This window comes from Strongylocentrotus purpuratus, unplaced genomic scaffold (assembly GCF_000002235.5).
Source record: "Strongylocentrotus purpuratus isolate Spur 01 unplaced genomic scaffold, Spur_5.0 spur5_scaffold_5, whole genome shotgun sequence".
NCBI lineage: Eukaryota > Metazoa > Echinodermata > Echinoidea > Camarodonta > Strongylocentrotidae > Strongylocentrotus > Strongylocentrotus purpuratus.
The window spans coordinates 29,363,478-29,387,016 of record NW_022145611.1 but is presented as its reverse complement, the minus strand read 5'-3'; the positions used below and the strand labels follow the sequence as shown (position 1 = coordinate 29,387,016).

The 23,539-nt window shown below is 37.3% G+C and overlaps 1 protein-coding gene and 1 long non-coding RNA gene across 12 annotated transcripts in view; both read right to left on the bottom strand.

The window, feature by feature from the left end:
* Window positions 1–22,984, bottom strand: part of LOC588667 (SPARC-related modular calcium-binding protein 1) — a 49,195-nt gene extending 26,211 nt beyond the window's left edge. For 8 of the 11 annotated variants that reach the window (XM_011675518.2, XM_030998783.1, XM_030998784.1 and 5 more), the window contains exons 1-3: window positions 22,363–22,984; window positions 3,004–3,187; window positions 709–918 (exon numbers count right to left, since the gene is read on the bottom strand). In XM_011675518.2, the coding sequence (XP_011673820.2) occupies window positions 709–918; window positions 3,004–3,187; window positions 22,363–22,488 (520 nt within the window). In that variant the 5' untranslated portion in view covers window positions 22,489–22,984. Of the gene's footprint in view, window positions 1–708; window positions 919–3,003; window positions 3,188–10,011; window positions 10,936–22,362 lie in introns of those variants that run through there. The other 3 variants (XM_788340.5, XM_011675519.2, XM_011675520.2) reach the window with 2 other exon arrangements.
* Window positions 16,114–21,719, bottom strand: LOC115929547. Its single transcript, XR_004066533.1, has 3 exons — window positions 21,509–21,719; window positions 18,448–18,527; window positions 16,114–16,148 (listed from the first exon to the last, which is right to left on the bottom strand). It is a non-coding gene; the product is annotated as an uncharacterized LOC115929547 (long non-coding RNA).
* Window positions 22,985–23,539: the final 555 nt, after the last annotated feature.

The window sequence follows — 23,539 nt, the reverse complement described above, 5'->3', positions numbered from 1 at the left end:
GAAATTCAAATTGAAAATGTCTTTTATGCAATCGTTACTGGTATTACATATGTATATGGCCAATATTCAGTCTATAGATACTGCAAGCCCAAATTTCCACAATATACTTTATATATCCCGAGCGGATCTAGGGGTGAGGGTTGTGCCCATCAGGACCAACCCATGAGAATGGCGAGAACAAAATGTTCCCTAACTTTCCATTTCCTTTCCTGAGCTAGTTTGGAAACACAATTTGTACTATTAATGACTATGACAATGATGATGATGATAATAATTATGATGATGATGACGATAATAATGATTACGATAACAATGATAATAATAATAATAATAATAATAATAATAATAATAATAATAATAATAATAACAATAATAACAATGATACTAATGATAAAAGAATAATAAGAATAATACTACTACTAATAAATAAAGTATTATATTAATGAAGATAATAATTATAATCATAAAAATGATGATAATAATTATAATAATCATAATAATAATAATAATGATAATGATGATAAAAAATATTTAAAATTAATGATAAATAATAATATTCAAAAAATGTCATTATTAGTACTTTTCAAATTCACAACTAATCAATGCATTTTATATCAAATTCAGTGACTTTATGAAAATCATATTCATATTTATGGATCGCCCCACCGGCCCTCGCCCCTAAAAAAATGATATTAATATATGACTCACCGGCTTGTCTGTTACACGTGGGGTTGCCTTCCCTGACCGAGGAACCAGCAATGGGTTTACCTTCCTCTGTAACACACCAGCAATATCCAAACGACTTATGACATTGTATCATAGCATAGCTACCGTCTTCGTTACATTGTGGTACAAACAACGAGGAGCTGTCTGGTTGCTGCAGATTCTGGGCTCGCTCTAACTGGCATTTCGTTAATTCTGAAAAAGGAAAATACCAATAAAATAATTGTTTTAGAAACACACACAACACAGGAAATGTTTCTTCATTTAACTCTTCAAATTACAGTAACTGTATGAAGAGTATATTTTGTGAAGGTTAAGTCCAAGATATAATTTGCCCAATACGTTACTGATCGACAAAACATCACTTTCAGTAGTATTGTCTGTGCCAAGCTGATAGACATATTAGGGCTTAGATCAGACTCAACATGTAAAAACAATTATATCATGTCAATTTATGTTCCTTTTCAATTCCATTACACAATAAAATAATACTGGGCGACGGATGGTACATGTACATATCGTACATTTGCAAAATATAACAATATAGAATATTAAGTCAACAATATGATCTTTGAGTTTATTTTCAACAGTTCAGTGTCCGCAATATTATTCTGGGTCGTCATAACGATGAATACATGGATTTTGGTAAAACCATGGACCAACAAAGTGACCTTCATAATGAACACGTATAGTCAATAATAAATTTGCAAGAACGAACTTTAGTAAGCAAAAACAGAGACCTTCTTTTTAATTACAAAATCAGTATATCACGTAACGTTATGTTAACCTTTGAACAAAGTTACCGGTCATTGTATTACAGAAACTCATGTGAAAGGTATTTTCACATTTTGCTAACAGATATGACAGGGAAAACTTGTGGATCAGCTGTGTTTACAAAAGAACAGACAACGTATCAGCGAAGAAAATACCTTGAGAACTCTTCAAATACATTGTGTTTTGGACAAAAGACTGCAACAAAATGTGAACGGAGGTAACTCAAGTAAACACGCAAATAAAGGCCCGTGTTGGTCTAGAGCTAACAGCACCATTTATTTGGTTTGCTTACAATCTGTACACGTTGTAATTAGGCAACAATGTGATTGGTATTAAAGGAATCGCCTCCTTACTCCAATATGTATGCTTTGAGATGTCTTGACGTATGTCTTGACGTATGTCTTGACGTATGTCTTGACGTATGTCTTGACGTATGTATGTCTGTCTGTCTTATGTCATATCTACATTAATGTATAATCAAAGCAATCAAACAATTGTTGTTGTATATCAGAAACATTCGTAATAAATCTCCAAACTAAATTAAACTTTACAGAGATATTTTTTAAACTCACATATTCCTACTCTTATTTGAATACATATATATATATATATATATACACATGCTACCAAGTATTACTTAGCTGTATTATGGAATCGGGATCATAAACTATAATATTACTTGATTATTTAAACTCTAGTGGCGCTATCAGTTAGATTTATTCCTCAGATATACTGAAATGAAATGTTCGATGTGGTCGGTAACTTATGGGAAAAGAAACATCTAGCATGGACCTGTCCACAATATTTTTTTGTTAAGTATCACATATTTTCAAACTGATAAAAAAAAAGATAAATGGACATTTATCAGACGGAAGGTGAAATAACACAGAAGATGCAAAAGCACAGGAAAACCGGAGGTGCCGGTTTTTTATTTCCCCCTTTTCAATCTGAAAGTCTACATTGTTGTATACAAAGGCGTCAATATACGTGGTAGGACATTCCAAGGTTCTGAAAAGATTAGAGGATTAGAACTCCTTGTTTCTTCTTGTGTACGAATGTTATAGTGATGGTTTATTTCAACAACAAAAAAAACAAAAAAAAGTGCTACGCTTGTAAGTAAACAACGAGTGAGACCTACTGCTTCAAGTCATATCCGAAGGACTTGGTAATACCTCACCAAAGACATAGGTTCATATTTATTACACAATTATTAAGCTAGTTGTCCTTTTTTGTCAAACAATTAAATAGGCTTTAGGTCTAGATCATATTTCACATTTAGGTTTAGTAAGGTTTATGAATATCAGTCCAGAGCAGTTATAACTCTTGACTTGGTTTTGAACACAGTGTCTTTCTGTTACACAAGACAACTGCCCATCTACCATCATCCATGCCACAACGCTTACATGTTTTTTCTGTCTTTTTACTCATTAATTACATAATGAAGGAGCATCGATTCCCATTTTATATTAATTTCATTAATAACAGATAAATCCATTTATGACTTACCTACTGCGCAGGGACCGTTGTGTTCTTTCCTCACATTCCATCCTTGGCATCTTGCTTTCTTCACTTCGCATTTCGATAAATAAGTTCTTCCATCGGTCCCACAAAAAGGCTTCGGTCTCTGATTCGAACAATCCATATTACACTCCGGGTTCTGCGTCTGCGTGTTTTCAGGGTTCAGCTGGAACTGGAAGGGGTAAAGGAATAAATCATAATTCAGCTATGCGAAATTGACATTGGGATAACCAAAGATACTTAAGAATTTGGGTTTTCGCAGTGAAATCGTCACCACGGTACCAGCATGATTCATTTTGCTAAATAACTGTATGTCGTATAAATCTGTGATGCTATGTCAGATGCACAAGGCGAACAAGCTCATGTAGATATCACGGAACAGATTGAGTGTAGACATGTTGTGTAATCATCATCAATAATCTTACTCTGCATAGCGTGGACCTTTTTAAGATGAACAAGGGGGGGGGGGCTCTTTTTCAAATGATACATGAACGACATTTAAACTGAAAGTAAGTGGTAAATTGAAATTGACTACTGAATTGTGTTACCTTATTAAAACTATTTCACTTTTCTTTGAACAAATGCTTTATGGTGCTATGTCAGAGGCACTATATTTATATCATGTATATATTTACATCATTAACTGTTTTAAGCCTACAAGTTATCTCTGAAAAGCACATCCTTTTACATATCCGATAAAACATATTTAGAGAGCGACATATCTTAAATTTTTGCAGATACTATCATTCTCGTTGCTCTCATGCAACGGTTAACTCATTTTCTAAAAATTCAAAGGACATAAAAAAGAAAATCCATTCAAAATAACAGGAATGGCTGCCGTACCAAGTTCCCATGTTATGCATCTACCAATGCAAGTTTTAATCTTCCTTTTGGTGAACATTGGAGCCGATTTGACTACAATTCCACCACGTACTATTCAATCACCACCGTGTCGTGCTCTGTACATTTCATATCATATTTTCATTAGGTATGACGAACTATGAAAAGATCATGTTGGCATTTGGTCTGGCCGAGTAGCCTCCCTTCAATCTCATTCCTATTTGCGAAATAAAATGGTTTGGTAATGTAGTAATAGCCCCGTTATAGGGAAATGTCGATTAGAATATATGTTCCTATCCTACAAACCAATATAAATGTAGACTATGCATTAACCGTAATTATGTCTTCACACACAATGTAGCGATATAATATTTACTGCAGAATAAGTCACAAAAAAGGTCGATATGCAGGGTTCAGAATAGAAATAAATCGCTGTGGCCATGAATTGAATATACCAAGGCGTATATAGTGAGGTTGTGAGAGAGAGGGGTAGATAAATAGTCTATAGCAGTGGCGGGTTCATGATTTCGAACCGGGGCAGGGGCGTCTCTTTCGCCCCCCCCCCCCTCCCCCATCCTTCTATATGTGCGTGATCATCAAACATCATCAAAAACTTATGGGGCACACGCAAAATCTTGTACGTGCGTGATATACGTGTAATATAATTTTAGTGAATATAAAAGGGGGTCGTGTCCCCTGTACCCCTTCCCTTTTGGATCCGCCCCTGGCTAGGCCAGTCGGTCGATATTTGGCTCCCGCGGTGCAGCGGCTCGACAGAGGGGCAGACGCTGGCCAAACATCACAGAGTCATCCCCTCCACCAGACCCAATTAGTGCTAGAATATGATAATTGATATAGTGTAACTGTACTTTCTTGAACTCGGCATTCAAGGGCTGCTCATTGTTGTCATAGATACGATAGAAAGTCGAATACCCTCACTTTAGGACTACACCAAAACATACCTCATCAATATATACAAATCCTGTTTCAATTTGCGTTTTCTTTGTATGATAAATCAATTTGAGACTTTCCGAGATTTATATAAGCCTACCTTAGACAATATAACTGCTGTCGTGCCATTATTATAAAATATGGCAGAAACAATAGAGGGAGACAGAAAAAGAAATAGAGAGAGAAAGAGAGACAGAACTATCGTAACAAAGTGTCCAGTGCATGCTGACGAGAAAATGTATAAATAAGCTTGCCAACAAAAAAAGATACGCCAAAACAATACAATTTTAAACAGAAAAAAAATCTCGGGTCTTCATAATTACCTACACCTGTACATAATATCTACAAGGTTTAGAATTTAAGTCAAAACTTTTTTTTCTCATAATTATAATGGAGTTGACAAAAATATTGAAGGGGTGTCGAAGGTGTCGACCCGTCCCTCCTCTTTCCTCTCGCGACGTAAACGACTGCATGCATACATGATTGTAGTTATGAACGTTCTTTTTACAAGGAAGGGAGGGGAATATCACATGGACAATATTTCTAGTTTCCTACATCTTTTCCATTTCCTACATCTTTTCCATTTCCAACAAAACACGTGTGTAAACATAATCGGTGCTTGAAATACAAATGGCTTGTCAACAACAAATGTTGCCAAGGTCTGATGGGCATAATGGGTTGCCTTTCACTGGAAAATGACATTGATTGGTGTATTCTACCAAGAACCACAACCCATTAATTAATAATGAATAGCACTATAACATTAATTTCATGTTTTGGGGCTTATTTTGACCGGTTCGGTTCGCTTTTCTCCCATGTGTAAAGACCGCGAAGGTCATACCGTGGTTTTCTACATATGGGACTGAGGAAAAGGTTCTCGTTGCGCTATATCTGTCAATCGGCATCAATGCAAAGGTAACACACGGCCACCCTGTCGGCACTACGGGATAGTCGGGCAACGCTATCACCAAATAATATCGAATGACTTGTCCATGCACTTGTAATGATCATTGCCAACGTGAAGTTTCATAATCATGTTCCTATATACAATCCTTATAATTAAAGAGCATATTAGTAGTGGTTCCATGTTTGCGATTATCACTCAAAGTGGACATTCGGTAAAGGATAGGATAGGGGCACGAAGAATCAAACTTTCATCTTGTAGGCCTAGTAATATAATCCCGGATCCGGCGGCAAGAGGCCAAAATGGATGCTATCCATTCCATTCATTATTACTATTCATATGACAAATCATTAAAATATTGAACCTAATGAGTTGAATGCTTGCGAAAATGAAAAAATATCAGTGACGCAGACAGGTTTCTAGTATATTACCAATAGCAGTCTAAACCAAATTATGTAGAAAGGTAGACTGTGGCTTTATAGACCATCGATGGAATCATACGTTGCCAAAGTCTTCGAAATGATACTTGAATTTAAAATGACTGGACAAAATGATGGCGGTCCCATGACCTTCACCGGTCATCATAATAACGGCCTCTCCCCTGCCATATTACTAAGAAATGAACATGAGAATATCCAACAATAACAATACTCCAAAATGACTCTCCCATCCCACAGATCCTATATTATGACAAAAACCTGAAAGAAAACAGGACACAACGCTCTTTCAGTGACAAAAAACTTTTTATTTTAGACATTAAGTTCTCCCAGTGCATATAATTGTAATTCCGAAGCACAAAGGTACTACAAATGACTGTTTCTATTGTGTTTTTATGTCCTTCTCATTATCGCCCACCCTTTCTATTGAATGGCTTCATTTATGGTTCATTATTGCGCTCAAATCAAGGCGGCTGCCTTTCTGGGGCATCGACGCAGAAAATTGTGACATTGTTCCGACCTGTCTGGGACATGAATGGAGAAACAATTTTGATGGAATGGTGTTCATGAAATCTAAGGATGGAGGTGGTGGGCATTGGTACCATTTGATGAGAAGGGGCATGGAAGGAGACTGATGACGAACGAAAGGCGGGGTGGGGGCGACAATACGTGAGGGGTAGTTTCCTAGAAAATGTCATGGAAAGCTACAATATCGCACAATGGTTTCATGACGTCAGATGGTAAAGAAATAAAGTGGTACTAAACAGCTAATTAAAAGTTGAATAGACAAATCTGTTATTAAGGAATAGCAAGAACCTTTGAAGGTTTCGAGTAAGAATTTGTTTTCAATTTTTGGTAACTCTGCTATTTGCCATCTGATAAACTTAGAAAGAATGATTTGGTAAATCAAACAAATTTTCGACTGAAGGGGGGGGGGGGGGCTTCGAATCATCCTCCCGACCGGGGACACGTTTTGATGGAGCCTTCAAACGGGGAGGGGATATGCTTGTTTCACTATATACGCAATACGCCACGAATACGAACGAAAGCTAAAGAATGCCTTATTTTACTTTCATAATCAGTAAATATACTTTTAACACATAGAACACAGTATTATGGCATTGTCATGAGACCCTTAACAGTTTTCAAGATGTGTTAGGGTTTCAATGCAGTAGGCCTGTTAGTTTCCTTCATACTTTTATCCACCGCCTCATATTGTCTCTTAGGTTGCTTGAATTATATGCGTATTTTGTGCGGATGAAAAATATTTAGGTTTAGAATGGGCATCCGCGAAATGCTATAGGATTAGTATTCGTCATTTGGGTTATGAATCAACAAATCACGATAAAGTTTAATGTATCCCTAGATGTTAAGTGTAAGGAAGCTAGTGAAGCATTTATCGAATCCTAGATGGAAAGCAACACTTCTTTGAATTCTCTGAACTTTTCACCAAACAAATTGTTTCCCTGGCTCTGCGTAAACATGACACAATTCGGCATTGACAATCGCTTCGAGAGCTCATCATTAAATGAAACGACGTGGCGACAGTGGCTTTGCGCCAAGATCGAATAGGAGTCGGAAATTTGCCTCAGAAAGCCTTCTATGAAGTCGTACCACCCAGCATGCAGGCTCAAGTTCAACGCTAGCTGTTTCCTTTACCATGTCTGGGGTACGTCTGATCGAGAAGGGCGTATACACGCTCCTCCAACTCACTGGCAGACTAGGTAAAAATATTCTTTGGGCGACTACGTGAGGTACAACTATGGTGATCAATTTTGGGCAGTTTATGCTCAAACTTGTAATTTTTGTATGTGTGCAAACGCAGATCATTCTATCATTTCATGAAATACTTCGACAAACCATTAAATATTACTCCCTGGAAGACAATAGAATATTTTAAGTATTTAGAATAACGAGGAAACTTAGCTTTATCATGGTACCTTAAATGTATTGGGGGAGGGGGGAGGGTTGAATTTGATATCTAGTCAATTTGTTTTGTTTTGAAAAGTGACAATTACCCCCAGAAGCACATGGCATACATGCAATTATAGTCGTATTATATCACGAAGTGCTATCCTATTAATATGGCCTCGGTGTTCTCCAAACATCCCTGCCTCGTTGTCTGTCTCGCAGAGTCCGAGAGTCCGACATCAGAGTAGACAGCTAGCTCGTCTCGGACTCGTTCACAAAGTATGAATGGTAAGCGTGTTATTTAGGCCAGCCGAGCGGCGACTGTCTTCGTCTTCATGCGCATAATAATCATATCAAAATTATTAAATTACATTATTACTTGACGGACGAGCAAATCGATAACAAAACTACCCAATTAGTATGTTCTGGAAATGATGCTAATGTCGATGAGGTATAGGCCTGCATGTTCTCGAATATTACACACCAATTGGGACACAAAATTCTTCGTGAAAAAAATTCCTAACCTAGATCATACTAGATGTATATGATTAAAACCATTAGGTTCATGTTAAAACTAAGAAGAGACTATGAATTTAGTATATCAATTACATATTACCATGATATTACATTGCCCTGTATATGCACGGCAGGCCACAGCAAATAAACTTGCTGGTCTTGACATGCAGCTACGAGAGCTCACAATCAGACAGATCGATGGTGATATTCATTGATGACATTCGAATGAAATGTTGTCATTAGCTTACAGACCATGATACAAGGTTATCCCAGTCATTTATATTATTTACATTTCATTGTCAAACTGGCGGCAGGAGAGGGGTAAACTGAAGGGCATTCGTCTTTGTCTTTGACCTAGAAAAACGCGATGAAATATTTCCGGTATTGCCCTGGCGAGATAGTCGAGATAACTAAACGTCAAGTTGCCTTATCACCAAGTGGCTAACGAGAAGACGTCTACGTACTGGTATACAACAACAAAATATATGAGGTCGACAACTTATATGCAGTAAAAGAAAACACTGAAAGAGAAACACGTGTCTGTATTTTGTCTAGAGCTCTGGATATGCAGTATTTTGTTTCACACAGCCACCCCCCCCCCCCCTCTTATCCTTCTTTCTTCCATCTTGACTATCCCTCATTTTCTCATTCGTTTTCCCACTCTTTGGGGATCACCTCGTTTTGGAGTGGGATCCAGGCAAGTTTTGTTAAATCAACTCTCAGAGTGTTGTAGTTGTAGCCATTACTTTTGGGTGGATACCAATAATTTAAGAGTGAATTTAACTCCTAACATGACTCATATCCATTCTCCCCCCCCCCCCCCCCTCCCGCACCCCTTGACTCTCTGAACAGGGACTGGGTCATACCAACTCGTGTGTGTGACTCCACCCAATTATTGGTATGATTCCTAAGAAATAATGTTGAGGGTTGTGATGAATGATTTCCATGTCAACCTTTGGTCACAGGTGAGTGAAAGAGGCATAATCATAAGATTCCTTCAGAGGTTCGTAGAGTGAACTTGTTTTCAGGGCATTATAAGAGTGAGATCCAACTACATGTTCATGCTCTTCATTTGCACTCTTTCAGAAGTGTAAGAAAGTTGTGACTTATATTTCATATAATATGCCTACTTCATTTTCTCAATTCCCCTTCAGATACAAGCATTGATTCCTCAAATGAACTGCAACTTTGAAAATTCAACGAAAAATGAAAGTAGTTATTATCGCTACATAGTTGGTTCCGCAATCAATGTTGTATCCGATCCATTAGCACAATTTCAAGAAAGAGGAATAATATATTGTGACAAAATGTCGACATACTATTCAAAATATTCTTTATTTGGTGTACATGGGTACAAATAATTCATTTTCTATAATATTCAACGAGAAGCAGAAGTAAAATGCACTATCTATTCCGTCACAGATGCTTTGCACTAACGTCAATTGTCGTCCTTCAAAATAACCTTATTACTCCATGATTTGTCCTCCATTACTATTTGTAAAGGTGTTGCACAAAATATTGTGTAAGTTTCCAGTTTGCAACATTGCCTAGCCGCCGTTCACAAGGAGTTCAACATGATTACAAATTGATGTCGTTTGGGTTTCTTTATCAACCTCTGTGTACACCTGGGTGTCGCGCTTATTATACTTACGAGATAACATCTCCAAGATTGGCTACGATCAGATGCTAATCACTTGCGATATCTGAGATAACTTTGTATTCTTTACAACAAAAATGAGTGTAATCTTTCTGGGAGGCGTGCATTCTTTCCAGTTGATGCACAAGTTTGAATTGGTATTGTGTTAATGATTTCCATTACCACTGCGTTTACCTGGAGGGCATCACTGCTCCGGGATTAGCATGCAAAAGTTTCCCTGAGGAACATACCTTAAACTGTCATTAGGATGACAATAAAATCTATTTTGAACAATGCCTTTCAATTTCACAGTTCACCAATCCCGCCGCTAAATAAGTGTACGAAGTCAAAAGGTATCAAAAAAGTGCAGTCACGGGTTGAAGTATGTTCCCCATAAAACTCAACCAAAGAGTTTCCATTTTTCTCCCCGTTTTCAAACGATTAGTCTGGAATTTAGACCCACTTTTAATATAATTTACTTCTTTAACATCAGTATTAATATATCATCTTGATCACCATGTGCACATCAATTTAGAATATGGTTTTCACAATGTATTCTAGTGAAGTTCCAAGTAAATTAATCACTGCTTGATTCATACATAATGTAAAGGGGCAATATCATACGCTAATATCTGAGCTAAAAACAATTTTAAACATACAAAAAGAGATATAAATGAGACTTTTAAAATAGATGGTAAATATAATCTCACTGTATTGCCCTTTAGGTTCTCCATAACAGAATTCGAATACAATTTATGACTAATATGACTAAAAGAATTTTTTTACTTCTCAAAGTGTGCTTCATTTTTATAGGCCTAAATCAATTTATATAATATAATGCAAATTATCCAAATATGATTGTCGTTTTCTCGTTCGTATTTTTTTTCTTCTAGACAAAACACTGATATATATGGGTCTTTTATGGGATCAGTGTTTCATGCATTCACACATAAAATTCATACGATTGTGCTAGCTGTCTGGTAGCTTCATGTCGGGTGACTAGGGTCGGTCTCGTGTATGACGTGGAGACCTACAAAACCGATTCTCAGTCGAGCTAGCTGCTCAGATCCAGCCTAAATCGTAATTGTTAACCTTTTCTTTTCACAGATTCAGATAAATACTCTTAAAACGCCCGGGGGCGTGATTAGCGCCACTGAAATAACTTACATTAAATCGTTCAGAACAGTCCGCTGCGCTAACAAAAAGCTCCGAAACAACTGTTACACTTTGAGAACACTAGTGTGTTTCGAGTTAACAAACGAGGTATTACCTGCTTGGATTTACTGAAAAGACTCGCATCATATAGCGAAGCCATTGAAGACAGATTACCACCCAATCCATGTGTTAAGTTAACACTGTCGGTTAAGTGAGTGTTAAAACACGTCTTTTTTTAACACATAAGGAAACCTTTCCAATGCAAAAGAGATATCCATGCTTTTGAATAAAAAGAAGATATGAGGAGAAAATGAACAGCAAGCCTAAAACTAGTCTATAAAAAGAAGAATGAGAGGCTTATGGAAACGGAGAGTAAAGCAGAAGCATTGTTCAAGCGCCTGATGCTACTGAAGTAAAAGAAAATAATGAAAGTATTTTTGGTTGCCACTGGCAATTTGAGAAGAAACTTTTCTTACGTCATCACATCATTTCATCCGATTATTTCTTACATGGTGGAACAAGGAAACGAGTGTAGTTCCTTCATTAAAAACATGTCCTTCGAATTGTGGACAATTTTCTGATTAGCAATCGAGTAAAGGATTCTTTGTCTCTTCTTTGGGGGTTTTCAGATGGCAACGCGGAACATTTCCTTTTTAGAAGTGAGTCGCTCATAATACATTAGAAAAAGTAATCCCCATTTGAATGTGAAGCCACACGGTTTCAAAGACGTGGCCATTAAAGGTTTACGATAAAATGTTCTGTATTGAGTGCAATTATCGGACACTTTGATGAATCTAGGTTGTATTGCAGCATCATAATCTATCCCATTTAAATGGCATAATTACATGGTGCCTATTGACACTTTGGGCAGTCTTTTAAGAAAAGAAATCAATTATCCTGTAGGCTTCATTTCAAATATTATACTCTCATGCTACAAGGCAGACAAACTATGGGGGAAATGAATATTGGAATATAAGTTAATGCTGTCAAAATTCTGATGATACCATTCCCAGAGGGATCCGAAACATGTTGTTGCCTGTTTTCTTGACTTCTTTAAAAAAGTTCATGTAAAGAGTTTATTTCTGACGCAACGCCCGATTAACCATTCACTGATCAATGACAATGTTGTAGATTAATTCCTAATTAACTGCACCCGCCCACATTCCTCAAATCCATCATCTCATTAATCCTATACCAAGAAGGCTTGATTCCTCCAGGAAAACTCCCGTTGTGTCTAGTTGATTAGAATCGTCTGTTTACAGCAGATTAGCATTATACCATACTAAGTACAACGTCTAAAGAAATTAATCTGCAATCAAAACCCTACACATGCAGGATGCGCAGTGTTTGGTATATACTGTATCAAAATCTAATCTAATCACTCGTATCTCTTTTGTTGCCTCTAATAATCCGATCACATCATGACGAACACATTCATGTCCAAAATTCGATACAGAGATACTGCTTTATAATACATTTTGACATACCTATGAGTCGGTGTTATTACTTATTTTCCCAAAATGTCCCGTTTGTATCATGGTAGGGTAATAGATATTTGCACTGATTTTTCGAATTTTGTTTTCTTCTCCATTATCGAACTATTTAATTCACTTGCTATTATCATGCTAAGTTATTCAGAATGGCATCTCTTTTACTGGAATTTAATTTGCAGAACTGTTGCTTTATCCGGCAAGCACCTGTCATAGAAACTTTAGCCCAAGAAGAATGCATAACATGATTCAACGGGTCTATAAATCGACATTTTAACCTGCAACTGAATGGGGACATGGGGAAGAAGACATAATACATTCTGCATTAGACCATCCTGCGTCCTTCTGTTGTATTGTCCTATCTTTGCTCAAGCATCCAAGCTGCAAAATGACCATTCATTCCGTTTTCAATAGTAATTCAAATAAACCAAAATGCAGTTATTGAATGTATCGGCATGTCCCAGCTTATCCCTTTTGAACAACACACCTGTTATTTGGATACTCGCTGCAAATAAGAACAGAGTTGGGTCCCGCTTTCATAAGATCCTAGCTTTTTTCTTCCAGGCCTGACCCTTTTCTCAAGGAAGAACCACGAAGGAAAGGCTCGAAGTAATTGTTAGAGGACAATGCGTCGGCGTTTACATGAACCGTCGAATCCGTCCACTTAATTCAAAATCTTACTTTCGAGAAAAACGCGTTTGAAAGTTCGACATTTTCCAACATCGCTATAGCGCAATGTACGATAATTGATTTTGATAATTTTTAGTCAGTGTGAAAGCCTGAAACCAGCTTACAATCACCATATAAAAAACAAATCATAATTTTGAACAATCGTCGAGTAATGATAAAATAAAAATGATGATGTAATTTCGCACTACGCTTTTCCACAGAAAGTGGCAAACGGAGCGCATTCGACGGTTCATAAAAACAGAAAGTGAATACGCGCAGCACAAAAGCGCTGAATGCGCATGGATTCGTCGGTTCATGCAACCGTTCTTGCTCGTTTAATACACGCGCCCAATGCGGGTCATCGAACTTTTAATGTTGAACTGTTCGAGCTTACCTATCGAATAATCTGGGTTAGGCCTACTACTTTCATTTTTCTTAATGAGACTTTTAAATAATAAATGAATAATTCAGGAAATATCAAGACTTCATAAACATTTCCTAAATATTGATCTCCCTTCAAATTTTGTTCCTTATAATATTGTTTCTGTTTCAATTTGTCTAATTAGCCATCCTACCCCCTCCATCACATCTTGTTTCTCCAATCGTTTTCTATATAATTCATCTTTATATGGAGTTGAATTCAACCACTCATTGAATCATTGCATACTGCTTGGCCTCTCGATCATACCACTTAATTATTTTCTTTATCCTCTTTCTATTTTTCTTTCTCTTTCACTTTTCTGAATCAATTTCAGTCTCCATATATTTTCGCTCACACACCCTCGTAATTTGGGTATTTTCATGATCACATAATTTCATTTCCAACCATCTCTCTTCGAAGACCTTGATTTATATGAACGAAAATGTAACCATAAGCTAAACACATTATTGATATCATGCTTGACATTTAGCATCTACTTCTAGTATAAGAAATAATCCTGAACTGAAGTTTGTAACCCCTTTTCCTTAAGTATGACAGGCAGATTACTACAATTATGTTGAAACATTGTATATGTTATCAAATAATAACTAAACACGACAAAATTATATTTTCACATCCAAAATTTATTTGACATCAATCTTAAACACACTTGACAATTATTTAATAATCAACTATCACAAATTAGAACTCTTTGAGTAATGACAACTGTGGCATTGATACCACTGACGATTGTAGTGTGACCTAATCTAAAACACATCATAATCCTATATATTTAGGTGAAATAACAGGACAATTTTCGAGTGTTACACATATTTGATGAATAAAAAAAATTCAATTCAAATCATGTGCCATTCAGTGTACTTATTTTCTTGGGCTATATCATGAATTCAGCACAAGCTACATAATATTATCATGAGTTCCGAAACGATTTGAGTAAAGGTCAAATAAAGATCTGCATTAAAGTGAACTGGTAACAATGTTCATGATTTCACAATCAGCTGCTGACCTGGTATACTATACCTCATATTGTCATATAGGTAATGCACAAGAACAATGGTTTTCACAAAACCATGTAACACTATATTCTCACATATATTTTCAGTGAAGATATGTTTGTGAAATTATTTGTATTTACAGTGGGTTATTCCTTCATCAAAAGTTTTAGACATAGTGTCACAATTTCAAAAAACTCTCTAATACAATGCCGCCAGTTCACTAATTGTTATTAAATGCCCCTTGTCGATGTACTAAATTTGTAATGCGCTTATGGTAACTTTGCCTTGAACTTGTACTGATCTTCAATACCTAATATAAATAACCACTTAAAGAGGTAATGTTCGACACAGTAAGGGCTCAACATGATGTATGATCATGAACCCAACACTATACATATGCACATTAAGCCGGCACCCATTGACACCAAAACAAATTGAACATGCTTTCCCAACTGTCAGCTATTGTAGCTTTAACCAGATGTGATAGCTTGAAATATTCTATTTTACAAAAGTGGGCAATTGGCAAAAGATAATCAAAATAACTTTGATATGAATCATAATTACAACATGCAAGCATGCTCCATCAGTGTAACCATAGAATCATGAAAGGTTTTACATTCATTTGCATTAATTTATTGACAATTAAATTAGGCTGAATCTTTTATATTTCTCATTCATCACCTTGCTTTTTATAATTATGAAATTCTTAACCTTGAAATCTTGATGTTCTTACAGGTGTAATAATAATAATATTCTGCTTTTATATAGCGCATGATACATCAATACAACGATGTGTCTAAGCGCTTTACAGATATATATATCATTACTCAGTCATCAGATTTAGGCTTGCCCGCACACAAGCATGTTCTTCACTCCCTGGGGAGCATTCCGCCCAGTCCCCATTTTACAAACGCACACTTGCTCATCCAACTACATTAACTTTTGCATCCTACCGGGTACCCATTTAACACCTGGGTGGAGAGTGACAAATGTAGATTAACGTCTCGCCAAAGGACATTAGTGCTGCAGCAGAACTTGAACCCTGTACCTTGTGACCTGCAGTCGGATGACTTATTCACTAGACCAAAACACCTCTATGATGAAAGTAAAGTTGAGTTATCACATTCCTGGAATCTTGTGGTACGTACAAGAGATTGCAGCACAAAGCAAGTTCAGGACATCTCCACCTGAAAATAAAATAAAAAGATATAGGCATAAATAAAATAGAAAAACAAGTCAAACTGCATGTGATGTCTTGCCTGCACCTCGCAATTTGCCTATTAAGTATGAACACTACCAATTGATATCTCATGAGAAATTTGGTAGCATTCGGCCAAATTGACTAAAAACAGGTTAAATGACCAACCACTGGATGGCAACACTATTCATTCACTAAAAAATAATTGATTTTTGATCTTGGCGATGAAATTCTTCCTCATAATTGTTGGGTGCAGGTTTAATGAAATTTGGACATATACTTTTGAAATGAGAATTTAACAAAAGGTTATTTTTGAAGCAAAATATAACACAAGTGACCATAATTCACCTTTGACCACGACCTTGGATATGAAAATTCTTCCACATAATCTACATGTATGATCCTTAATAATGATTGGTGCAAGTATCATCAAATTGCTTACTTAAAGTAATATTAAACATAGCTTACTTTTGACCTTGACTCTGTTCATAAAATTTCTTCCACATAATAAAGTGATGCTTGATAATAGGCCATTTTCGTAATGTAACCAAATTTAATGCATAAGTCATTGTGAAGTGCCTCAATACATGTTATTTCATTCACCTGAAAAGAATAATAGTATTTCAATAGACAGAATCCGAACTGCATACATTAGTTGTTGCCAGGTTGGACAAACATTATGGCTTGACCTACCTAGCAACACTAAATATATGCAGTTTGCCTTCTGACTATTGAAATACTATTATTCTTATAAGGTGAATGAAATAACTTGTACTGAGGCACTTCACAAAGACTTATGCATTAAATTTGGTTACATTACGAAAATGGCCTATTGCTATGTGCAATTTTCATCAAATTTGGACATAACCTTTTGAAATGAGAGTGATTTTAAATTGTTGATGCCACGGTAGGAAAAAAGCGGTACCTATGTCTCACTCTAGCTATGCAGACAAGACAAAAAAATCTTCAGAGAATCATGACAATTAAATAATGACTCTGTAAATCACTCTGCTATCAAGTACGTTTAAAAAAAAAAACACTTGACAGTTGACTTGTACATGTACAGTACCTTCTTATAAAAAGAAAGAAGGCATTGATCACAATGATAAAAAGGAAAAAAACAAAAAACAAGAATGGCAACCCTCTTTCTAGAAAAGGAAATGGGAATAAGATAGAAGAGAACATGCTCAGATCTGTACAATGATCAGATGAATTGCAACAACCTTCAGAGAGGGAGAAGGTGTTCCCACGAGCTAGACACCCACGATCCATATGGCCCACACGATCAACAATCTATGATGTAAACGGCACACAACACATACAGCTCACTAGCTAGACACTAGGTGAAATAGACCTACAAGCTTGACACTGCGTAATACAGATATTGAGTCTAGCTCACGGTCCTTTTTAACTTATGGTCTAGCTTGGGGGCCTTTTTTACGTGTAGGATACCAAGTGTCTAACTTGTGGGCTATAGCTGTACCTGTTAGGGATTATTCAATTTTGTGAAAAGAAGATGAATAGAATAATCTTGAATGTCACATTCAGGCCAAAAACTGAAGTTATTTTATAAATGCTGTCACTCACCAACTGTGAAATCTTTAGATTATATAGCCCTTGCTGCTGGAGAAGTAGTAGTCACTTTGGGTTTTCAGTATTCAATAGATTGCTTCCTCACATTTTGCAGTCAATCTACCATAATCCCAACTGCAGAATGCCTTTCACTGCATAGTGTAACCATGTATTCTGGGATGAATTTAGAAAACATAAAATATATGAATTAATACAATTGACTACTGCAGCAAATCAATTTATGTGACGAATCGTTCAACAGATGGCATCTGATATACTGTACAGGTACCAGTATGTTAAACTCAATTGAGATTCATTATCAAATAAGATAATACTCAACACAATAAGGTGTACAAATGAACCTTATACTAGAATTTGTCACTTAAAAAAGAAAATAATCACACTGTCATCATGTCATCATGTCATGTCGATTAACATATTCTCACTGCACATTCTACCACACTGTAATTTTCAAGATATTGACACAGTGGGGGGGGGGGGGGGGGGTGGGTGGGAGGGGGAGCTGTCCTATATTTGAATGTTAAAAACAGCACATGTGCCAGAACCTATCTAGTCAATTTCCAAATTGTATGGCAGTATGTGACAATAATGTGCAGTCATACATGTACTTACCTTATCACAATTATTCTTTTGTTGAACAAACAAGACATAAAGAAGACATAAAGAAGAAAAAAAGGTCAAACTGAATTACTTACCAGATCACACAGCACTCTTCACGAGAATACAGCCAAAGGTCATGCCAGGATTTCTGCGAGAAACTTCCAACTATCTATTGCTGGAAAACAAATGAAAAGTTTCAATTTTTATTATTATTTTGCGAAGTTGACCTGGCCAGGTCTTGTCATAGATTACAGTTTAAATTCATAAACATACCGTTGGACAACTCGTATAAAGGAATTCCGTAAATTTTGCCTTTGGAAATACGTAAAAATACAAAATGGTAAAAGGTACAAAATCGGTAGCAATCGATCAATCTACCTCTGTTGTGCGAGCCATAAAAGTACCGTCTACATGGGAAATGTTGGCAAAAGTCTGTTTTATTAAAGAATGACCCATACCAGATGGTTATTTCTGTCTAACCCAAACCATGCTACCCAATCCTGAACTAAACTGAAGTAGTCTTACATTCTTAATAATCACCAACCTAGACCAAAAAATCAGTTCAACGTCGCTATTCACAAGGACCGCTATTCATAAGGTCCGCTGTTCATAAGGACCACTATTCATAAGGACCGCTATTCATAAGGCTGCTTTTCATAATTTGAGAAAAGGGTTCCTATTCATAATACTAGAAAAGCCTGAGGGCCGCTATTCATAATACAAGAAGAGAGTCGCTTTTCATAATAGGAGAAGAGGGTCCCTATTCATACAAAAATGAAAGTCAAATAAGCAATAAACAAAATGATAATAAGAAAGCAAAATGGATAGGGGACACCCCACGGCTTAGGGGTGGGTGCAGGGGGGGGGGGGACGCCACATGGCCCGAATATTTGTAGAAAACATTAATTGAAAACATACTTTTAAAAAATATAAAAAAAGGCATGCCCCAATAAGATATGTGACCCATCATTCCGGGCCCTAGCCCCCTCCCCCCCCCCCCCCCCCCCCCCCCCCCCCCCCCAAGCTGCGCGATTCGACCCACCCACCCTGAAGTATTTCCTTGGTACAAGTGCATATTATCGACAATTCTCGTCCAAGTAGTTCATAGATGGCATAGCCTGTGTGTGTTTCATGGGGGGGGGGGGGGGGGGGGGGGGTGTAGCACCGTTGCCATCAAGGGGTTGATCTAACATGTCCCTAATCCTCAGCAAAGGAAGGAAGCGACAGAGAGGGGGTTATAGGGACTTAAGTTATAAACTATATTCAAGCTTTTCGTAAATATACAATACAAGTAAGGATTTTCAAGATTTTAAGCCAAATAAGATTCGATTTTGTGACCATAAGGCATTATGGGAACGGTGGCGTCCCCTGTATCATGTCTTTTCTTTTCATCTTTGATAATTATATAGAGACATCCCCATAATCTAGCTAATATATTTCCCCCGCTCCAGTGGGGACAAGAGAAAGGAAAAACATAACACACCCATAATCCTATCATAATTTGCCCCCTTTATGGGAAATCTTGCTCCCCCTCCCCCCCCCCCCCCCCTCAACTTAGAGTCAAACTTATGAACATTTATTTTGGTGACAATTAAGACGATACATTTTACAAGGAAACCACCTCAGCCCCCCCCCCCCCCCCAATACCTGACTGTCCTAGTCATCATATAGGCGTAGGCGGCATGGGGGTGGAGGGTGGGGCTGGATATTTCATAATTCAAATTCAAATTTTATTGATTTAAAAAGAATCTTCAATTTGTGAATGTATGGAGAGAAAAGGTGAGTAGATCTACACAAATCACAGAACCAATTAAGGCTGTTGTAGTGTGTGTCAGTATCATCAGGACAGAGCCATAACCAACCAGGCCCCTATTAGTTATTAGCGTCCCCGCACAGAAATTGTGTACTCAAGTAATAAACATCGACATGTAGTACCCATACTCATCTTTCTATTACAATAATATCAAAACAAAACAAAAGGCAAGGGATTGAAACAATGAATGGTACCACAATTATTTGCATACTAAATTAACTAACACAAACAGTAGAGATCTAAATCTAGACAAAATCTAGTCACTAGTTTCAAAGTTAAACTCATAGTCTTAGAGCACCCTGACACTTGCACGATATTGGTTTGTGCATGGTTTGCCCATCGTTTCATGCCATATTTCTGCCATAACGGGAAGCGTTTGCGGAACATATGCTGGAGGATGAGGCCCATGCGGGACAAAGCTTGAAATTTGTGGCAGAATTTTCAAAATGTTTAAAATTTTGGCACAACAAATTTGGTGGACGACTTTCGTGAACACTTCAGGAACAATGAGTATCCTATACGTATTCTACCTGTGTCCATACTGACCGGTGCGTGCCAATGCCCGAGTGGCACGCATGTTTTCGACTAATTCACGATGGATTTACGAATAAATTGCTCATAATTTGTGCATCGGCTGCGGATACTTCCCGCAGTTTTCACATTACTTGCACATTGTTTACCCATGTGCATTCAACGGCACAGAAAACTAAGGAAAACAGGAAAGAAAAAGTGACGGCAAGAGGGTCTTATAACACTGCGTGAATATTAATGGCGTGAACAATATTTAAGTATGGCGTATATGGGGGAACAAAAAATTGCGGAAGTGTCAAGGTGACTAAACTCTTACTTAACTTAGTCTAAACTCTAGTTTAAAATAAAATGAATAGTAGTGAGTGACAACCTGCAACCATGAGCAACACCATGCATGCACCACACTAGACTCTACATTTACATGTAGTCTAGAGCTACAGCTGTACAGTCCAGACTTAACCGCCGTCGACACTTAATAATTTAACACAGTAATACTCAAAAGTCTAACCATATTTAAAAAAACAAGGGAAATGATAACACATTAGAGTTTAATTTAAGATTCATAGTACGAACAATCGTCCGTCTTGACCTCGACCTATAGTATATTGTCCATTGAAATTGATTTTATCGAAATCTCTGGATTTACTAACATCTAAATCAACAGGTGGGACAATCCGAGTTTTGAGTTCGAAATATCTGCTTAAATGTGTTATAAATTGGTATAATTTAAGCAGCGACTTCGGATTTTCATTAAATTCATGCATCTAATCTCATAAAAGTACAACTAGGTACACGAAACACAGTTTGCTTACCAATTTTTACATCCCGTTCAGACGATGCTACAGATTCGACGGTTCATCGTCTGCTAGAATTTAAGGAGGGTTGGTTTCATGAACCGACGAATCCGCATTCGACGGTTCATGCAATCGCTCCGCGCAACGTTTCGTTTTTAGTAAAAATATAAACATGTTTTTGTCAAAAATTATCTCAAATCAGCATCTGAAAATTTGTCAGTCGAAAGATATCATAACAGTCAACGCAATTATGGAAAAAAAAATATTTGAAAAATTTGCCAAAAATCGACGGATTCGACGGTTCATGTAAACGCCGACGAATGGTTTGTGATGACGATATCGACCCCAGTGATGGGTTTGTATTGATCCGTGTGTGAAGAGTTAATAATGAGGATAATGCCATCTTTTTTGTTCAGGCTTACTGATTAGGGTGAGGTTAATCACACCAATTAACGAGTCTCACTTTTAAAGCTCCACCGAGCTGGACAGTGACAAACCATTTACTTCGATTATTGGAAAAGTGCAGAATAAACACACAAAACACATGCACTTATTTCACCATCTGCCTTGTGTTGTTTTCCATTCTCACTCTCTCAGGCTAAATACGTCATTTATTTGTGAACTTGCTTTCTTTTTTTCTCACAATACTGAATGATACAGGGTAATGACAGAGTAACAGAAAAACATAAACAAGTACCAAAGGGAAAAAAGTACAAATAATGTAGGGCAATTAATAACTTGCATTTACACAGAGCGATTAATTTCATTTATGTTAATAAAGATCCATACATAGAATTTACAAGTGCATATTCGAAATGTTCATTTTATTTAAATTAGAGTATTTACTTTTTGACAGACACGGCTAAACTTACCCTTGTGGCAAAAGAGACGCTGGCATCTGAAAGCATTATTAGAATGGCGAGTAGGGTGCCGGTGATGGCACGTGAATTTTGCCTCAGTTTATGCTCTAAGAAACAAGAAGAATCTATGGCCGCCATCTTTTCCTTTTTTTAATGCGAAACTAAAGGTATCCTTGAAATCAGTCCAGTCTTGAGTGAAAAGGCAAAAATGTGAACGAATGCAGTATGCTGTAGCCAGCTCCAGCAGTAACCAGCAAGATATGCCTAGCTACCCAAGTCAACTTCGCCGCTGAACAGCAGGAGCCGTCGAGCCTTTTCTCTCGCTCTCTACATGAATGCATACACCAGAGTTTCAGTACTTTCCCTCCATCGACGGATGCGTTCTGAAAATTGGGCGATGACGACTCTTTCCGTCCCGCTAAAGTGATTGTTTCCGAGTATATTTCCTCACGCGAAGTTCATGTTGACAAGCTAAAAATCTCAGAACATTAATGTTAACCTCGCCTTCTGGTCGTGTGAGTTTAGAGCATGATCGAGAACTGCGAGGAGAGAGCTGCCGCTGCACCGGGAAATCTTTCGACTGGAACTGTCGTCTGCTAAATAATCCACTCTACCCCGTTCTATGTCACATTTCAGATGCGTGCGTGTTGACGTACGCGGCGAAAGCTCGGCGAAGTTTCCTCTGCTGTCTGCTGATTGGCCAGATCAGTCATACATTGGAAATCTTGTGTTGGAAGTCGGCTTAAAAGTTATACAAAACTTATTCGCCCCTATGCACCCATGAAGATGAATTATGTTCAATGTGAACGGTCTTGTAAGAGTATGCTACCAAAAGGGTCCATGTTATTAATATTGTTCATATTTATCATTATCTAGAGTGATAACATGATACTTTTAGTCATTTTACACTGTTCGTCATCCTGACTGCACTGCAGTGATAGGTTTTTTGCGGGGGGGGGGGGCATTGCCTCTCATTTATTCTGTTTCCCTTTCTTTCTTCAAGTTTCTTTCTTCCTTCCTTTATCTTTCTCTCTTTCACTTCCCTTCTTCCATCCACCTTTCTAACTCTTAAAACATCTCCCATCCTCGTTCACAGAACATTAATGCCAACAAACTGTCTCCAAGAAGAGAGTAGGATTACGTTTGTCCCCAGTCAGAGAAACGTCTCACAGCTGGGTGTTGTACTCGC